Source organism: Crotalus tigris, unplaced genomic scaffold (assembly GCF_016545835.1).
Source record: "Crotalus tigris isolate CLP2741 ecotype Arizona unplaced genomic scaffold, ASM1654583v1 scf7180000019584.165378, whole genome shotgun sequence".
Classification (NCBI taxonomy): Eukaryota; Metazoa; Chordata; class Lepidosauria; order Squamata; family Viperidae; genus Crotalus; species Crotalus tigris.
This window is the reverse complement of record NW_024097607.1, coordinates 106316-127049: the sequence shown is the minus strand read 5'-3', so window position 1 is coordinate 127049 and position 20734 is coordinate 106316. Positions and strand designations below refer to the sequence as shown.

The window sequence follows — 20734 nt, the reverse complement described above, 5'->3', positions numbered from 1 at the left end:
GGTTTAATTTAAAATATCCAGAACTGGGAACTCTACACACACATGCCTTAAGAGAGGGATAGAATCAAGATCACGTGAAGGGTTAATACCACTTTACAAGGCCTTGGTAAGGCTACACTTGGAATCTTGCATCCAGTTTTGGTCACCACGATGTAAAAAAGAGGTTGGGACTCTAGAAAGAGGGCAGAGAAGAGCAACAAAGATGATTAGGGGACTGGAGGCTAAAACATATGAGGGACAGTTGCAGTATTTGAGTTTGGCTAGTCTAGAGAAAAGAAGGACGAAGGGGGACATGATAGCAGTCTTCCAGTATCTCAGGGGCTGCCCCAAAGAAGACGGAGTCAAGCTATTCCCCAAAGCAGGACAAGAAGCAACGGATGGAAACTAATCAAGGAGAGAAGAAACCTGGAACTAAGGAGAAACTTCCTGACAGTTAGAACAATTAACCAGTGGAACTCCTTGCCTCCAGAAGCGGTGAATGCTCCAACACTGGAAGTTTTTAAGAAGAGACTGGATAGCCATTTGTCTGAAATGGTATAGGGGGTTGGACTAGAAGACCACCAAGGTCCCTTCCAACTCTATTCTATTCTAAGAGACTGGACAGCCATTTGTCTGAAATGGTATAGGGTTTCCTGCCTGAGCAGAGGGTTGGACTAGATGACCTCCAAGGTCCCTTGCAACTTTATTATTATTATTATTATTATTATTATTATTATTATTATTATTATTATTATTACTACTACTATTACTACTATTATTATTACTAAGCCATGCTCAAGAACGCTCGTAAGCTCTGTCTGTCACAGAACCACCATCTCAAACTTTTTTTTTTTAACCCTCTTTTGGCTGCTGTTGCCGCTAGGATCAAAGCTACAAGGATGCAGATTCATGCTGGGTTTAACCATCTTGATTAGCAACGGATCCGGTCCCAACTGTGGTTGTATAATTGAGGACTACCTGTAACTCTGTAGAAATGGTCAGGAAGACTGCAAGGGCACCCGCTCTGTACATGTATTAAGCTATGTAGATGTGTGTAATGCCACGTGCAGGCAGTCCTCTCCCATTCATCCAGCGACCGTTTGAAGTTACAATATCACTGGAAAAAGTGACTTATGACCAGTTCTCATACATACGACCATAGCTTGAACACTGGGCGCTATCTAAGAAAATGAAATTCAATGGTGAAAAAAGGTTCTACATTTAGGCAAGGAAAACCTAATGCCACAGATATAGTGATTAATGAAAAAAAAAGGGATGACATGATAGCAGTGCCCCAATATTTGAGGGGCTGCCAGAGAGAAGAGGGGGTCCACTTATTCTCCAAAATGGGACAAGAAGCAACGGATAGAAACTGACCAAGGAGAGAAGCAACCTGGAATTAAGTAGAAACTTCCTGACAGTGAGGACAATTAACCAGTGGAACAGCCGGCCACCAGAAGTTGTGGATGCTCCATCACTAGAGGTTTTCAAGAAGAGACTGAACAGGGGGCTGAGCAGGGGACTGGACTAGATGATCTCCAAGATCCCTTCCAACTCTGCTATTCTGTGATTCTGTAAGGGTCTCCTGCTTGAGCAGGGGGTTGGACTAGATGATCTCCAAGGTCCCTTCCAACGTTATTCTATGATTCTGTAAGGGTCTCCTGCTTGAGAAGGGGGTTGGACTAGATCAGCGGTTCTCAATCTGTGGGTCGGGACCCCATTTGGGGTTGAACAACCATTTCACGAGGGTCGCCAAACAACGCAGTCCGCCATTTTTTTCCCCCTTTTCCTTAGCTGTGCTCCTCCCTTTTCTTCTATTGGCTTTCGAAAGCCAATAGAAGAGACTCTCTTGAATAGAGTCTAATTCTATTGGCTTTCAAAAGCCAATAGGAATTGTCCAGGCTGTTTCTGCCCTGCTGAGCCCGTCAAAAGTCCCATTCTGCAAACGGTGCTGCACCAGTTGAGTAGTCCTCGACTTACGACCGGTTGAGTAGTCCTCGACTTATGACCGATTGGGGGGTCGCGGCATTAAAAAGGTTGAGAACCACTGGACTAGATGATCTCCAAGGTCCCTTCCAACTCTGCTATTCGAAGATTCTGTAAGGGTCTCCTGCTTGAGTGGGGGGGGGCGGGGGGGGGTTGGACTAGATGACCTCCATGGGTCCCTTCCAGCTGCATTCCATTCTGTTTCCTGCCACGTGCATGATTTACCTGCATCAAGGTACGGAGAGACTCCACGTACGACTGCTCCGTGTCCAACAGGGTCATAGTGACGTGTTTCCGCATATCCTGCAACAGAAAACAGAGGGCCATTAAAAGATCATCTATCTTGCCCTGGGCCACGTCCTTTCTCTGGGTGCAAAACAATCCCCGCAGTTTGTGCTGGGACCGACGCTGCAAGGGTAGCGATGAGCATCCCACCTTTTCGTCCGGGTCTAACCCGCTTCTCAACTCGATCTGCTATGCCAAACGCCTCCAGCCTGAAACAGGCGCGGTTATATTTATAGATAAATATAAATAAAGATGAGATTGGAAGGGTGACCTCTGCAAGCCTTTGGACCCTGCCACAAAAGGAAATCCTGTGCTTCCTTCAGGATCAAGCTGGGATCAGGACCGTTGGCGAAGACAGAGTTGCCCAATTTTATTTGATTTATTTAGCCGGTTTATACACCTACGCTTCGAATTACGAGCACAATCAGGCCCGAAGTCTCCGTTGCTAAGCGAGACAGTTGTTAAGTGAGTTCCCACCACCCCCATTTCTTGCCACAGTTGCTAAGCGAACCACTGCAGTTGATCAGTTAGTAACCTGCTTGTTGAGTGAATCTTCTCCCGTCAAGTTTGCTTGTCAGACAGTCACACAAAAGTTGTTTGTGTGATCCCGGCAGCCGTTGTAAATAGGAGCTAATTGCCAAGGATCCGAATTTTAACCACGTGACCATGGGGGGGGGGGAGATGCTGCCACGGTGGTTAAGTGTGCAAAAAGTCAAAATGCACTCTTTTCAGTGCCGTTGTGACTTTGAACGGTCACTAAACAAACGGTCGTTAAGTCGAGGACTACCTGTATGCTGCTCATTTCGCTATCCGGAGTAACAGGCGACAAAGGAAGGTGTCCACTTCTCTTCAGCCACCACTTTTCTCCTTCAGTCTCAAGACCACCACAAGTGTCCAAGCGACATTTGCTCTTTCCATTAAGGACTACAAAGCCCAGTGTATGGGCACTGTGGTCCACAGACACCTGCTCTGGTAGCTCACCGGGATTCTGGCCCCTCCTGACTTTTGGAAAAGATCGTTTTCAATAGAAGCACTTAAATTGGAACCTGGCCCGATGCAAAGCAGAGCACATACTCCAGGCCTTGTAGTTATTTGCTATTTATATTCCATAAAGATCCCCTTGGCACGGGAGTGAACCTTTGTGGATTAATTTATTAAGTGTATTTATATACCACCAGAATCTGAAGACTCTCACCAGCTTACCATAGAGCATAGAAGAGACAGAGAGACAGACAGACAGACAGGATGGATGGACGGACGGAGAGAGGTGATAGATAGATAGATAGATAGATAGATAGATAGATAGATAGATAGATAGATAGATGATAGATAGATGGATGGATGAAGATGGAAGGATAGATGGAGATAGACAGATGGATAGACAGATGAAGATAGATAAAGATAGATAGAGACAGAGATAGATAGATAGATGATAGATGGATGGATGAAGATGGATAGATAGATGAAGCTAGATGGATGGATGGATGGGTAGGTAGATGGATGGATGGGTAGGTAGGTAGGTAGATAGGATGGGTGGGTAGGTAGGAAGATAGGTAGGATGGGTGGGTAGTAGGAAGATAGGTAGGTAGATAGATATAAAGGTAGATAGATAGATAGATAGATAGATAGATAGATAGATAGATGATAGATGAATGGATGAACATGGATGGATAGATGGAGATAGATGGATAGACAGATGAAGATAGATGAAGATAGATAGAGACAGAGATAGATGATAGATAGATAGATGGATATATAGATGAAGATAGATGGATGGATGGGTAGGTAGGTAGATGGATGGATGGATGGATGGATGGATGGATGGATGGGTGGGTGGGTAGGTAGGTAGGTAGATGGATAGATAGAATGGATGGGTGGGTAGGTAGGTAGATAGGTAGATATAAAGATAGATAGATATGGATGGGTGGGTAGGTAGATAGATATAAAGATAGATAGATAGATAGATAGATAGATATGATAGATGGATAAAGATGGATAGATGGAGATAGATGGATAGACAGATGAAGATAGATGAAGATAGAGACAGAGATAGATAGATAGATGATAGATGGATGGATGAAGATGGATAGATAGATGAAGATGGATGGATGGATGGATGGGTAGGTAGGTAGATAGATTTAAAAGATAGATAGATAGATAGATAGATAGATAGATAGATAGATAGATAGATAGATAGATAGATAGATATGGATGCGTGGGTAGGTAGGTAGGTAGGTAGATATAGACAGACAGACAGACAGACAGATAGATATAAAGGTAGATGATAGGTGATACAGATGGATGGATGGATGGATGGAGCTAGAGAGGGGATGGATAGATGGATGGATGGATAGATGGATGGATAGATAACCAGGGACCAAAGAAATAACAAAGGAGTAGGAAATGTTTGGGAAGATGAAGGAGGGACTGGGATCATATGGTTGACCCCTCCCCTCTTTTCTTGGGGGGAAGGAGGGAAGGACACAGCCCAGGAAGAGAGAAAGCAAAGAACTGTGGCTGGAGATGGCTCTATCACAGAAAGAGTTTGCATGCAACAATCACGGGACACGTTTGACCTGGATTAAAAAATAAAATAAATAAATAAATCAAGAGGACTCTGCTAGTAATATTCGCAATAAACATCCTTTAGTAAAGCCACAGCTTCTAACATCTTATCGATGCTGGCTGGGGAATTCTGGGAGTGGAAGCCCACAGATCTTCAAGGTTGCAAGACACTGCTGTGGATTAACTGAAAAAGAAGAGACCTACGACCAGGTTTCACACTTACGACCATTCCAGCATCCCTATGGCCACCGGATCAAAATTTGGGTGCTTGGCAACCGACTGGTATTTATGACAGTTACATATGTCTTGGAGTTATGCGATGACCATTGGCGACCGTCTCCGAGCCCGTCTCCAGCCCCCGAGGCCTCTTCCTGATCCACAGTTCCTGACTTCTGCTCGATCAGCGGGTTGGGCTAGAAGATCTCCAGGGTCCCCTCCAAGTTTGTTATTCTGACTCATCTTCAAAATTCAGGCTTTCGTGAAGTTTTTACCCCCTGGCCCAATATATCAGCAGCTTGTCGGCCCCTTCTTTGGTTTCCCTAGCAATGGCATTTGGTCTCTAGTTAAAAGCGGGGAGTGACGGAAGGAGAGGGCGCGTGCCTTATGGGCTTCGGTGGCCAAATGTTCAAGATCTGCCTTTGTGTAATTAGCATGCCGTGTTCTCTGGCTGGCGGGAGGGAAAGAAATCGCCCTGTGACTGAAGAGGAATTAGAATAACAAGCGTTGGAAGGGACCTTGGAGGTCATCTAGTCCAACCCCCTGCTCAAGCAGGAGACCCTATACCATTCCAGACAAATGGCGGTCCAGTCTCTTCTTAAAAGCCTCCAGTGATGGAGAAGGAAGGAAGGAAGGAAGGAAGGAAGGAAGGAAGGAAGGAGGGAAGGAAGGAAGGAAGGAAGGAAGGAAGGAAGGAAGGAAGGAAGGAAGGAAGGAAAGCAGAATAACAGAGTTGGAAGGGACCCTGGAGGTCATCTAGTCCAACCCCTTGCTCAGGCAGGAAACCCTATACCATTTCAGACAAATGGTTGTCCGGTCTCTTCTTAAAAACTTCTAGTATTGGAGCATTCACAGCTTCTGGAGGCAGGTGGTTCCACTGGTTAATTGTTCTCACTGTCAGGAAGTTTCTCCTTAGTTCCAGGTTGCTTCTCTCCTTGATGAGTTTCCATCCATTGCTTCTTGTCCTGCCTTCAGGCGCTTTGGAGAATAGCTTGACTCCCTCTTCTTTGGGGCAGCCCCTAAGATACTGGAATGCTGCTATCCTGTCCCCCCTCGTCCTTCTCTTCATTAAACTAGACATACCCAATTCCAGCAGCTGTTCCTTGTATGTTTTAGCCTCCAGTCCCTGATCCTCTTTGTTGCTCTTCTCTGCACTCTTTCTAGAGGCTCAACCTCTTTTTTACATCGTGGTGACCAAAACCGGATGCAGCATTCCAAATGTGGCCTTACCAAGGCCTTGTAAAGTGGTACTATATATTTGCAACAGGGCCTCAAGAATAAATAGCATATACCCTCTCTCCTCCTCCTCCTTTCCCCCTTCACAACAACCTTGTCAGGTAGGCTGAGGGATGGTGACTGAAACCTGTTGTGCAAAGCACATGAGGTCAGGACAGGAAGCAGCAGATGGAAACTAATCAAGGAGAGAAGCAACCTGGAACTAACGAGGGATTTTCCAACAGCGAGAACTATTAGCCAGTGGAACAACCTGCCTCCAGAAGTTGTTGGTGCTCCATCACTGGAGGTTTTTAAGAAGCGACTGGACAACCGTTTGTCTAGAATGGCACAGGAGTTCCTGCTTAAGCAGCAGGGGTGGACTAGAGGACCACCAGGATCCCTTCCAGCTCTGTTATTGTTATTCTACTCCCAGTAAGCCTTGATGGCTGAGTGCCAGGGGTCTCCCCATTTCTCTCCAGGATCTTAACCTCCCCCCCTTCCCCAAATAGACAGTCATTCGAATTCTAGAATTTCGTTTCCAGCCTGAAGATTAAAGTATTAAACGTTGTGCCCCTTCTCTCTGTCTGAGCATCCTGGAAAAAAAAACGAGTCCTTTTCTATTTTAGGAAAAAACTTGATCCCACTTAATATTCTGCTTTTCCCAAAGGGCACAGGAGAAGAACCAAAAAGGGAAGGGGGCAATCCTGACTGAATGCCACGCACCCCAGCCGGTCTCTTTCCGGGGGACCCCTCCCCTTCTTCTACGGAGAGAGAAAAGTCTTGAAATTGGACCGGGGTCTCTGGAGAGTGACTTTCCCTTACCTAGCCCAGGAGTAGAGACGCCGATCCCGAAACATGGGAGACCTCGTGGCTTTAAATGGGCTTTAAAAGAGCTTATAATAAACAAACAAACAAACAAACAAACAAACAAATAAATGCACTGAAATTAGTATATCAGGAAGGCTTACTGACTACTGGAGAGACCAAACTGGCCTACAAGAAAGACCAAATGAAGAACAGAATAGAGGCACGGGAAGACAAAGCACTACATGGCCAATACGTGAAAAAAACAGCTGGGAAAGCAGATAATAATAAAACCTGGCAATGGCTAAGAGCAGGAAAATTGAAGAAAGAGACCGAGGGACTAATTCTGGCTGCACAAGACCAAGCCTTAAGGACAAATGCATACAAAGTCAAAATTGAGAAGACAGCCACAGACAGTAAGTGCCGCCTATGCAAAGAAGCTGAAGAAACAGTGGACCACTTGGTAAGCTGTTGCAAGAAGATTGCACAAACTGATTACAAGCAGCGGCATGACAAAGTAGCAACAATGGTGCATTGGAAGATCTGCAAAAAATATCATTTGCCTGTAAGCAAAACTGGTGGGATCATAAAATAGAGAAAGTCATAGAAAATGATAAAATTAAACTGCTCTGGACTTCAGAATTCAAACAGACAAGCACCTGCAACATAACACCCCAGACTTAACAATTGTCGATAAGAAAGACAAAAAAGTCTGGATAGTGGACGTGGCAGTGCCTGGAGACAGCAGAATAGAGGAGAAAGAACTGGAGAAGATAACAAAATACAAAGACCTACAAATAGAAATAGAAAGACTGTGGCAAAAGCAAGCAAGGGTAGTACCAATAGTAATAGGCTCCTTGGGTGCAAACCCAAAACAACTGGAGCACCACTTGAACACCATTGGCATTGACAAATTCGCTATTAGTCAATTGCAAAAGGCGGCCTTACTAGGAGCTGCTTCCATCCTGTGACGATATCTGTAATACCATCAAACATCCACATCTGCCTATCCCAGGTCCTGGGTAAGGACTCGATAGGTAGACAAAATGCCAAATCCAGTCTGAACATCTGGCTGACTGTGTGATGATCCATAATAATAATAACAATAAAAGTTAGAAGGGACCTTGGAGGACATCTAGTCCAACCCCCTGCTCAGGCAGGAAACCCTATACCATTTCAGACAAAAGGCTGCCCAGTCTCTTCTTAAAAACTTCCAGTCTTGGAGCGTTCACCGCTTCTGGAGGCAGGTTGTTCCACTGGTTAATTGTTCTCACTGTCAGGAAGTTTCTCCTTAGTTCTAGGTTGCTTCTCTCCTTGATAAGTTTCCATCCGTTGCTTCTTGTCCTGCCTTTAAGTGCTTTGGAGAACAGCTTGACTCCCTCTTTTTGGGGGCAGCCCCTGAGATATTGGAAGACTGCTATCATGTCCCCCCTTGTCCTTCTCTTCATTAAACCAGACATATCCAACAACAGCAACCGTTCCTTATATGTTTCAGCCTCCAGGCCCCTGATCATCTTTGTTGCTCTTCTCTGCACTCTTTCTAGAGTCTCAACATCTTTTTTACATCGTGGTGACCAAAACTGGATGCAGGATCCCAACTGTGGCCTTACCAAGGCCTTGTAAAGTGGTATTAACACTTTGTCTGATCTTGATTCTATCCCTCTGTTAATGCAGCCCAGCACTGTGTTGGCCTTTTTGGCAGCTGCAGCACATGGCTGGCTCCTATTTAAGTGATTGTCCACTAGGACTCTGAGATCCCTCTCACAGTTACTACTATCGAGCAAGGCACCCCCTATACTATACCTGTACATTTGGTTTTTCTTCAGAAAAGGACTGGAATCCCCCAGCTCTGAGAGCAATTTATTCCTGCCCTGAACTGATTCTGTATTACTCATCACCCAGACTCATTTTTCCAATTTAAGGGCTCAGAGGAACATTGCTGAACTACACAAAGGGCTGAAAAGGAAAAATATCTCTGGTTAAACTAGGAGAGAGTGACTAAGGCTAGCTTAATGGAAAGAAGAACCAGGAGTGACATGAGAGCAGTGTTCCAGTATCTCAGGGGCTGCCCCAAAGAAGAGGCAGTCAAGCTATTCTCCAAAGCGCCTGAAGGCAGGACAAGAAGCAATGGGTGGAAGCTAATCAAGGAGAGAAGCAACCTGGAACTAAGGAGAAACTTCCTGACAGTTAGAACAATTAACCAGTGGAACAACCTGCCTCCAGAAACAGTGAATGCTCCAACAATGGAAGTCTTTAAGAAGAGACTGGACAGCCATTTGTCTGAAATGGTATAGGGTTTCCTGCCTGAGCAGGGGGTTGGACTAGAAGACCTCCAGGGCCCCTTCCAGCTCTGTTATTCTGTTACGTTGGAAACTTGAAAGAATGTTTCTGGAAACCTGCATTTTGCTGCTTAGAAAGGTTACATGGACGCAATCCCAGTCATTGGGAGTCAAGTTCAAGATGGAGCTTTGTTTAAACCAAGGCTTTCCAAACATGGCCCTTTTATGACTTGTGGACTTCAGCTCCCAGAATTCCTCAGCCAGCGTGCCTGGCTGAGGAATTCTGGGAGTTGAAGTCCACATGTCATGAAGGGGCCATAGTTCCCTCATGTTGGCTGAGGAATTCTGGGAGTTGAAGTCCACAAGTCATCAAAGGGCCAAGTTTGAAGACCCCCTGCTTTAAACAAACGTTTAGGCCTCAGCTTCTTCCAGTGAGCAAATTCAAGGCAATTTGGAGAGTACGGAGGACTCTCTCCAAAAAGATGACCACTCCATTTTTCTTCCTTTCCTGACAAAAGTCAGCAGACATGTCAAAAACTCCCCCAGCTGAGAGCAGAAAAACAAACTAGTCCAGATCGGTGATAATTCACTTCCATTTTGCTCTTTTCGTGCCTGTTGGCAATAACTCCTTTCAAATTTTTTTTAAAAAAAAAAAAAGATGCTAAAAATGTAGTATTGTCTTGACACCTATTTAATTGCTCTGGCTGGTATATTTTGTTTTTTAAGTGGAAAAGCAGGCCGTATCTAGGCAGCAGAATGTTTTCAGTATAGGAAAAACAAAATCTCAGATAAAATCTCAGTCCGAAAAGCTCTCCTCCAGCTATAAAAATATATTAAAAAGGGGTTTTGTATGGATGAGTGGATGGGATGAGCTTTAATTAAATCTGCCAGTTGGAAAATGGCCCACCGGAAAATATATATATATATGTGTGTGTGTGTGTGTTTTCTGACCTACATATATATATATATATATATATATATATATATATATATATATATATATGTATATGTATATGTATATGTATATGTATATATATATATGTATATATATATATATATGTGTGTGTGTGTGTGTGTGTGTGTGTGTGTGTGTTTTCTGAGGTTTTCGCGGGTGTTTGTATGTAGGTCTTTGGTTGTTTGGTTTTTCTTGGCTATGTTTCGACGAAGTCTCATTCGTCATCTTCAGGCTGGTGCTTTCGACTTCGTGCTTCATGAAGATGAGGCACGAACGTGAAGCCAAACAATAGCTATGCAGCTCACCATCTCACATCCCCATGCAACTCAGACTTCATGAAGCACGAAGTCGAAAGCACCAGCCTGAAGATGACGAATGAGACTTCGTCGATCGCCAAGACACTTCCAATTTGCCGCGGGAGAAAACCCGAACAACCAAAGACCTACATATATATATATATATATATATATATAGGTTTTCGCGGGTGTTTGTATGTAGGTCTTTGGTTATTCGGGTTTTCTCCCACATAAAATTGGAAGTGTCTTGGCGACGTTTCGACGAAGTCTCATTCGTCATCTTCAGGATGGTGCTTTTGGCTTCGTGCTTCTAGGAATAACCAAAGACCTACCTACTTACCTACCTACATACATACATATATATGTAGGTCTTTGGTTATTCGGGTTTTCTCCCACGTAAAATTGGAAGTGTCGGCGACGTTTCAACGAGGTCCCATTCGTCATGTTCAGGCTGGTGCTGGTGTGTGTGTGTGTGTATGTGTGTATACACACACACACACACACATACAGGTTATCCTGGACTTACCACTGTTCATTTAGTGACGTTCAAAGTTACAAGGGCACTGAAAAAAGCGATCTACGACCGCTGCCGCATCCCCGGAGTCATGTGATCAAAATTCAGAGGCTCGGCAACTGGCATGTACTTACGACAGTTGCAGTGTCCAAGGTCACGTGATCCCCTTCTGACAAGCAAAGTCAATGGGGAAGCCAGATTTACTAAACAACCGTGTGGCTAATTAAACAACCACAGCGATTGACTTAACAACTGTGGCAAGAAAGGCCACAAAATGAGGCTAAACCTCACTTAAGGACCGTCTAGCTTAGCAACAGAGATGCTGGGATCGACTGTGGTCGTAAGCTGAGGACTAGCTGTGCATGCATATATATATATAGTGTGTATGTATGTGTGTATGTGTGTATATATGTATGTATGTATGTATGTATGTATCTAGGTTTTTGGTTGTTCAGGTTTTCTCCTGCAAAAACCTCAGAAAACATGTATGCATGTATGTATGTATGTATGTATGTATGTATATTTGACCTCTCAGAACAACACAGCTCTTCCTTTACCAGACCGAAAGAAGGTAAAAATCTCTCAAGTTGAAGATGCTCATTTTGTTTCGGCAGGCTGAGTTGCAAAGATGAAACTTTCTCTTCCTAGAAATGTTTATTAATCTTCCTTTTGCAAAAAAACATTAAAAAAAAAACATGACTGAAGCAGCTGGCAGCCAAAGCAAGGGGATCATTAGATGCGGTGAGAAAAAGCAGATCCTGTTCTCTGGTGCCCTGGTGTGATAAATCACAAGCTGATGTGTACAGTCTTTGCACGCACACCAACAAAGACCCACTTGGAGCAATAGGGAGGGGTGTGTAGCAAAAATTATCAACCCTACAGAAGACAACAATATGGTTAGGCCGAGATTCTCGGCCTTGGCATCTTTAAGAGGGGGTGACTTCAACTCCCAGAATCCCCCAGGCAGAAAGGGTGGATTCAGCTCCCAGAATCCCCCAGGCAGCAAGGGTGGACCAGCTCCCAGAATCCCCCAGGCAGCAAGGGTGGACTTCAACTTCCAGAATCCTCCAGGCAGAAAGAGTGGCCTTCAACTCCCAGAATCCCCCAGGCAACAAGGATGGACTTCAACTTCCAGAATCCTTCAGGCAGAAAGGGTGGCCTTCAACTCCCAGAATCCTCCAGGCAGAAAGGGTGGACTTCAACTCCCAGAACGCCCCAGCCAGCAAGGGTGGGTTTCAACTCCCAGAATCCACCAGGCATCAAGGGTGGACTTCAACTCCCAGAATCCCCCAGGTATCAAGGGTGGACTTCCAGAATCCCCCAGCCAGCAAGAGTGGACTTCAACTCCCAGAATCCCCCAGGTAGCAACGGTGGACTTCAACTCCCAGAATCCACCAGGCATCAAGGGTGGACTTCAACTCCCAGAATCCCCCAGCCAGCAAGGATGGATCAACTCCCAGAATTCCCTCAGGCACTAATCTTAAAATTGCCACATTTGAAAAACAATGGCTTAGAGAACGATGAGTAACTGATGAGTAAATATCTGGGGGACCCTGACTCTACCCCTCTGCCTTTTCTATCTGGTGGTACCTGTCACCTGACAGAAAAAAATATATGATTTTCTTCCTACAGCACACAGTATACCCGGACCAACTCCCCTTCATAAAGGCCCTAGTCCCTTTCGTAAATTATTGTAAACTCCAGCCGAGGGGAAAGAAAACACTGCTTAAATTTAAATTGGAAAGGCAGCCATTTCATCTGACATGCAATTTTTAGAACCTCCTGACAAAGTTGTATTTACAGTTCTTGGCCCGCCACTCCGTCTTTGACAATTTTAGGAAACGGGAAAAGATAACGGTGGGGGGGGGGGTGTTTTTCAAAGAGGCTGATGTGGGCCATCACATTCATCAAACTGATGCCTTGGCACTTAAAAAGCAAACTCCAGAAGACTTCTATGATTCTGTAAGGGTCTCCTGCTTGAGCAGAGGGCTGGACTAGAAGACCTCCAGGGTCTTGGACAGGCCTTGGCACGTAAAAAGCGAAGTCCAGAAGACTTGTGGGAAATTCATGGATGTGGGGCATTAATATCAATGGTCCCTGACCTATAACAATTTATTTCAGGGGTCTTCAAACTTGGCCCTTTTATGACTTGTGGACTTCAACTCCCAGAATTCCCCAGTCAGCATGGATGGACTTCACCTAAAATCCCTGTCAGCATGGATGGACTTCAACTCCCAGAATTCCTCAGCCAAGCACACTGGCTAAGGAATTCTAGGAGCTGAAGTCCACAAATCATGAAGGGGCCGTAGTTCCCCCATACTGGCTGAGGAATTCTGGGAGTTGAAGTCCGCGAGTCATAAAAGAGCCATAGTTCCCCCATGCTGGCTCAGGAATTCTGGGAGTTGAAGTCCACCAGTCATGAAGGGGCCGTAGTTCCCCCATGCTGGCTGAGGAATTCTGGGAGTTGAAGTCCATGAGTTATGAAGGGGCCAAGTTTGAAGACCCCTGCACTAAGAAGAATGGATTCACTTAGTGACTGTGTGGGTTTACTTCACAATTATGTAATTCGTTTAACAACTGGGTGACTCGCTTCACAACAGTCGTAAAAATGGGACCACAGCCAGTATGTCCAGCAAAAACACCCCCAGAGCGAACAACGGATTCACTTAACAACTGCGGCCTTCCAAAGTTCAGACGTCCATCCCCCTTACAGTCACGTGACTTCATTCATTCATTCATTCATTCATTTAATTTCTATTTCTATAGCTGCCCATCTCAGCAAACAGACGGCTCACAATTCAGAAACATAAATTATAATCAAAATCCTAAAAAACACATTAAAACAATAAAAACTGTAATGTTGGCTTTACAATGCTGGGCTCATTTAACGACTGCTACACAAAAGGTCATAAAATCGGGCCATTCATTTTGATGACCCGCTTTTACGACAGTCATACCTTTTATATATGTAATTTGCAGGCTCAATTACAGTTCTAAATTGAGGACTAACTGAAAATGGGGCTAGTTTATTCAGTTTAGTTTTGTTTGCATGTTTTGACATTAGGTTTGATTGATGGAATCATCCCCAGACTTAGCGAGAGAGTTAATAATAATGATGATGATGATGATGTTGGAAGGGACCTTGGAGGCCATCTATCCAATCCCCTGCTCAGGCAGGAATCCCTATACCATTTCGGACAAAGGGCTGTCCAGTCTCTTCTTAAAAACTTCCAGTGTTGGCGCATTCACAGCTTCTGGAGGCAGGTGGTTCCTAAACTGACAGGTAAATCCTCCTTAGCGTCCACAACTAGAACTGGCCACTTTGTCATTAAGCAAAGCGGTGGCTAAGTGAAACCATGACTGTATTTACAATCTCACTTCAGCTTTCCTCTGCTTTACACCCCCCCCAAAGATTGTATAGGCGAGGCTTTGTTTCAAAATTATTTTTAACACTGTCGTAACTGCAAATGGCCACTAAATGAGACAACAGGCCACTTTGTCATTAAGCAAAGCAGTGGCTAAGTGAAACCATGACTGTATTTATAATCTCACTTCAGCTTTCCTCTGCTTTACAGACCCCCCAAAGATTGTATAGGCGAGGCTTCGTTTCAAAATTATTTTTTTTAACACTGTCGTAACTGCAAATGGCCACTAAACGAGATAACTGCTAAACGAAGATGATCTGTAATCTCAAAGGTTCAAATTTAAACAAGCCACAATGAACTCTTCTGGAACTCCCCAGAAGCGGTGAATGCTCCAACACTGGAAGTTTTTAAGAAGAGACTGGACTACCATTTGCCTGAAACGGTATAGGGCAGGGGTAGGCCACCTTGGCTCTTTTATGACTCGTGGACTTCAACTCCCAGAATTCCTGAGCCAGCCATGCTGAGGGAGAGGTTTCCAAGCTGAGCCAGGCTGGCTCAGGAATTCTGGGAGTTGAAGTCCACGTGTCATAAATGAGCCAACCCTTGGTATAGGGCAGTGGTTCTCAACCTGTGGGTCGGGACCCCATTTGGGGTCGAACGACCATTTCACGGGGCTCGCCAAACAAGGCTGTCCGCCATTTTTCCCCCCTTTTCTTTGGCCACGCCCCTGGCACCCGGTGATGTATAAGTGGTTGGGGGTCACCACAACATGGGGAACTGTATTATGGGGTCGCGGCATTAGAAAGGTTGAGAACCACTGGTATAGGGTTTCCTGCCTGAGCAGGAGGTTGGACTAGATGACCTCCAAGATCCCTTCCAACATTATTATTGTTGTTGTTGTTATTTATACTGCCACATTCAAGTGCAGAATGCTAAATTCTACAGTGCCTTTTAATCCAAGATTGGGCTACTCGTTCATTCATTCATTCATTCATTCAGTTAGTCATGAGAAACCTCCTAACAGGGAGGACAATTAATCAGTGGAAGCACCTGCCTCCACAAGTTGTGGGTGCTCCAACACTGGACATTCTTAAGAAGAGACTGGACAGCCATTTGTCTGAAATGGTACAGGGTTTCCTGCCTGGGCAGGGGGTTGGACTAGATGACCTCCAAGGTCCCTTCCAGCTCTATTCTGATTCTGATTTGTACCCCACTTTTATTACCTGTACAAATCACTCAAACATTTCATAGCCAAAAGTGCCATTTCCACCTCAGAAACATCACTGCACATGCACTCACAACGGCTCCTCCTACTGATTCCGCCTACTGACCAATCTTAATTACAAGGGTTTCACTTTACTGCCCTATAAGATAAATATGGAAGACCAAATTATTTTCTGCAATCTGCAACCAAGCATCAAACGGAGATTTGCAATGCAGTTTGTGACAGTGTCACTTCCTATTTAAAATGTGAATTTTTTTTTTTTTTTGAGGCTGCACCGAGAATCTGCAGTTATGACAGATGGAAACACCTACATAGTATTTTTTTTCTTTTTTTTAAAAAAAAGAGAGGTGATAACATACAAACGCTATAGGAAAAACAGCTTTTTTCATGATGTCCACGAGTCATGAAGGGGCCATAGTTCCCCCATGCTGGCTGAGGAATTCTGGGAGTTGACGTCCGCGAGTCATGAAGGGGCCATAGTTCCCTCATGTTGGTTGAGGAATTCTGGTAATTGAAGTCCACAAGTCATGAAGGGGCCAAAGTTCCCCCATGCTGGCTCAGGAATTCTGGGAGTTGAAGTCCACGAGTCATGAAGGGGCCATAGTTCCCCCATGCTGGCTCAGGAATTCTGGGAGTTGAAGTCCATGAGTCATGAGGGGGCCATAGTTCCCCCATGCTGGCTGAGGAATTCTGGGAGTTGAAGTCCACAAGTCATGAAGGGGCCATAGTTCCCCCATGCTGGCTCAGGAATTCTGGGAGTTGAAGTCCATGAGTTATGAAGGGGCCATAGTTCCCCCATGCTGGCTGAGGAATTCTGGGAGTTGAAGTCCACAAGTCATGAAGGGACCATAGTTCCCCCATGCTGGCTCAGGAATTCTGGGAGTTGAAGTCCCCAAGTCATGAAGGGGCCATAGTTCCCCCATGCTGGCTGAGGAATTCTGGGAGTTGACGTCCGCGAGTCATGAAGGGGCCATAGTTCCCCCCTGCTGGCTGAGGAATTCTGGGAGTTGAAGTCCACGAGTCATGAAGGGGGCCATAGTTCCCCCCTGCTGGCTGAGGAATTCTGGGAGTTGACGTCCGCGAGTCATGACGAGGCCAGGGTTGAAGACCCCTGCGTTAGAGATTCTCCAACAGGCCAGAACATATTTTAATTTATTAAGGTGAGACTCTTCTGATAAAACCACCAATTACAGCAGGGCCACTGCCTCAAAAATATTATCAAACGGTAAAAATTTAAATATTTAAAGGAAGTGGATCAGCAGAATATGATACCCATTGCTTCTCTTTATTTATTTTTTACTGATATCCCACTTTTTATTACTTTTATAAGTAACTCAAGCTGATGAACAGACCTGATACTCCTTCGTCTTCCCCACAACAATAACAACCCTGTGGGATGGGGTAGGCAGAGAAAGAGGGACTGGCCCCAAATCATCCCAGCCGGTGTTCAGGCCTAAGGTGGAACTAGAACTCCCCGTCTCCTGGTGAACGGCCCAAAGTCACCCAGCCGACTTTCATGCCTAAGGCAGAACTAGAACTCCCTCTCTCCTGGTGAATGGCCCAAAGTCACCCAGGCGGCTTTCATGCCTAAGGCGGAACTAGAACTCCCCGTCTCCTGGTGAATGGCGCAAAGTCACCCAGCCGACTTTCATGTCTAAGGCAGAACTAGAACTCCCCATCTCCTGGTGAACGGCCCAAAGTCACCCAGGCGGCTTTCATGCCTAAGGCGTAACTAGAACTCCCCGTCTCCTGGTGAATGGCCCAAAGTCACCCACCTGGCTTTCATGCTTAAAGTGGGACTAGAACTCACCATCCCCCAGTTTCTAGCCTGGCCCCTTCACTACTAGACCGATCTGGCTTTGGCTTAGTCTTTCTGCAACTGGCAAGCAAGGAAGGGAAAACACTGCTTATTATATCACCGAAATTGACAAATGAAGGCCCAGTTCAGGCTGGACAGAGAGAGCCGCAAATCTTCCAATTTGAACTCCCTAAAATGCTGTTTATCACAAGTCAAGCACACAGACCCAGGTAGCCGTTAATGCACGCTGGAAATAATGCATCCTGAAATTAATCCATTCCTTTCCTGCCCTTTCTAGACTCCCTGGCCAAACACGAGGGGCTGAGTCAGCCCCAGAAGTGATGCTATCACAGAAATCCTTCTAGGAGAGAGGGAGGGAGGGAGGGAGGGAGGGAGGGAGGGAGGAAGGAAGGAAGGAAGGAAGGAAGGAAGGAAGGAAGGAAGGAAGGAAGGAAGGAAGGAAGGAAGGAGTTTTGGTGTGAGGGAAGGGGAAGAAGGAAGTGAGGGATGGATGGATGGATAGAAGAGGGAAGAAGGGAGAGAGGAAGGAAGGAATGAGAAAGAGGGTGAAACAGAAAGAGAGAGAGAGAGAAAGAAAGAAAGAAAGGATGAAAGAAAAAAGAAAGAAAAAATAAATAAATAAATAAATAAATAAATAAATTATATACAGGTTGCCCTTGACTTATAACCAGAAAGAAAGAAAGAAAGAAAGAAAGAAAGAAAGAAAGAAAGAAAGAAAGAAAGAAAAAAAAGAAAAAAGAAAGAAAGAAAGAAAGAAAGAAAGAAAGAAAGAAAGAAAGAAAGAAAGAGAAAAATACAGGTTGCTCTTGACTTATAACCATTAAGAAAAAAAGAAAGAAAGAAAGAAAGGATGAAAGAAAAAAAGAAAGAAAAAGAAAAAAGAAAAAAGAAAGAAAGAAAGAAAGAGAAAAATACAGGTTGCCCTTGACTTATAACCGTTAAGAAAGAAAGAAAGAAAGAAAGAAAGAAAGAAAGAAAGAAAGAAAGAAAGAAAGAAAGAAAGAAAGAAAATAACAGCAAAGACCGGGGTGGGCAACTATGGGCCCCTTGGCAACCTAGGGACTTCAACTCCCAGAATTCCTGAGCCAGCCGTGGCTGGCTCAGGAATTCTGGGAGTTGAAGTCCCCAGGTTGCCAAGGGGCCCATAGTTGCCCACCCCTGGCCCAGAGTTTCTGAGATGCTGAAAAAAAATGGAGAAACCTGGTTTGCTACAAGCCTTCGCCTCTTTTAAAAACGATCTCAGCCGGGTACGAGGAACCAAGAGCACTTCCGAACGGGCCTTGCAAAGGAAACAAGGGAGATTGCATCGCAGGATCTTTGGGGGAGATGCGAAGACTGACCAACCGTGGATCCGACGCGGAGCACGGACAGGTGTCCCCATTAGAGAGAAATCTAAAAGATGGGAGGCGTTTCCGTCACCTGTGGCTTCGACCCTCAAGCAGCGCCCCCTCCTGGCCGAGCCCGAAGCCACGTCCTCCAGAGATGGCTGGCAGGGCCACTGCAGGCCCCCCACTCTCCATGGGGAGGGGGCTGTGGTGGTCTTCCCCGCCACCGTAGCCCAGATCAAGCCCCTTTCTGGTTCCTTAGCATGACAACTTCTGCAAGCTGCCTTGAGCACATCGGACACCCCACTGGGGTTCGGGACCCCTCCCACACACGCAGGCAAGCCCACCCCTCCTTTGTGGTTATGACACCCTCTTCGCCATCCCACAATTGGTCACCCAGACGACGCCCGGAATCTGTTTTCTACCCCTGTCTCTTTCACCCACCCACCCACCCACCCATCTCCCAAAGCCACCGTCACCTCCACCGTGCCGTTCCGGACGGGGCTGCTTCCATTGCTACAGCCGGCCCCGGCGGTGGTCTTCTCCGGACCCTCCTCGCTGACCGAGGCAGGGGTGTGGAGCAGGGTGGCCTCGCCCGCCTCGCTAAGTTCTCGCATGTCTTCCAAGGCAATGGTGAACTGGGCCAGGGTCCGGACCATTTGCAGCATGCGGCTTCCAGGGTGGGCTTGTCCGTCCGAGAACAGGGCCGGCTGGCCGATTCAGCTCCTGGACGGATGGCGGGGGTGTACCTCCGTCACAATCGGGGACGGAGGGGTGTCAACAAGGGGGGGGAGGCCTGCAGGATGCTCCCTCACTCTCTCTCCTCCGTGTCTTTCCCTGCTCCGTGCTCGGTTCCTCCTGAGCAGGTGTATCGCCTCTCTTTGCCTTTTCGTCTTGGCTGGGCTTCGGCTCCTACTGCCAGCGTCATCGGGAGCCGGAGAAAATGGATTGGCTGAGAGGGAAGCAGGGAATTGATAAAGAGCGAGGGAGGGGAGGTGGCTGAGGGTGTGTGTGAGTGTGTGTGTGGAGAGGCAACGCAACACCGGGCTCCGTTTGCCATGGGAACCAACTTAAAGCACCCAAGGATAACACAGCCCACTCTCTTCTCTCTCTGCTGAGCAAATGGGTGCCGGATTAAACTGGGGGAGGGTCCCTCCTGATTGTCAGGGGAAGAGGCTGAAGGAGGAGGGGGGGTTGCAGCTGGGGATGCTGGGCCCGGAGGTGGTTATCTTCTAAGGCTTGGCTTTCATCTTTGGGTTGGTTCTCCATACCTCTGTACAGAGGCTGGATGGAAGGCAAGTCTCTTGCTCAGCCAGCTAGCAAGCAGATAGGTGATGCGAGTTATAGTTTTAAGTTCACGCCGGTTCTTCTTATCTTCCCATCCTTGCAAACCAGCTCCGATGGCCCTTTACACTTCCCCGCCTCTCTTTCCGGATAACAGAACGACAGAGCTGGGAGAGATTTTGGAGGTCTTCTAGGTATGGAGGTAGTGACAGATTTTATTTTCCTGGGCTCCAAGATCACCTCAGATGGGGACTGCAGCCAAGAAATGAAAAGATGCTTGCTCCTGGGGAGGAAAGCTATGGCAAATCTAGAGAGCATATTAAAAAGCAGAGACATCACCCTGCCAACAAAAGTGCGTATAGTCAAGGCCATGGTTTTCCCAGTTGCAATGTACGGCTGTGAAAGCTGGACCATAAGAAAGGCTGAGCGCCAAAGAATGGAGGCCTTTGAACTCTGGTGCTGGAGAAGACTCCTGCGAGTCCCCTGGACTGCAAGGCGATCCAACCGGTCAGTCCTAGAAGAGATCAACCCCGGCTGTTCTTTAGAAGGCCAGATCCCGAAGTGGAAACTCAAGGACTTTGGCCACCTAATGAGAAGGAAGGACTCACTGGAGAAGAGCCTG

At 46.1% G+C, this 20734-nt stretch overlaps 1 protein-coding gene across 2 annotated transcripts in view; it reads right to left on the bottom strand.

Moving 5' to 3' along the window:
• ARHGEF17 (Rho guanine nucleotide exchange factor 17) overlaps positions 1 to 20323 on the bottom strand; it is a 58150-nt gene extending 37827 nt beyond the window's left edge. For both annotated transcript variants that reach the window (XM_039363754.1, XM_039363753.1), the window contains exons 1-2: positions 19308 to 20323; positions 2191 to 2268 (exon numbers count right to left, since the gene is read on the bottom strand). In XM_039363754.1, the coding sequence (XP_039219688.1) occupies positions 2191 to 2268; positions 19308 to 19496 (267 nt within the window). In that variant the 5' untranslated portion in view covers positions 19497 to 20323. The remainder of the gene's footprint in view (positions 1 to 2190; positions 2269 to 19307) is intronic.
• Positions 20324 to 20734: the final 411 nt, after the last annotated feature.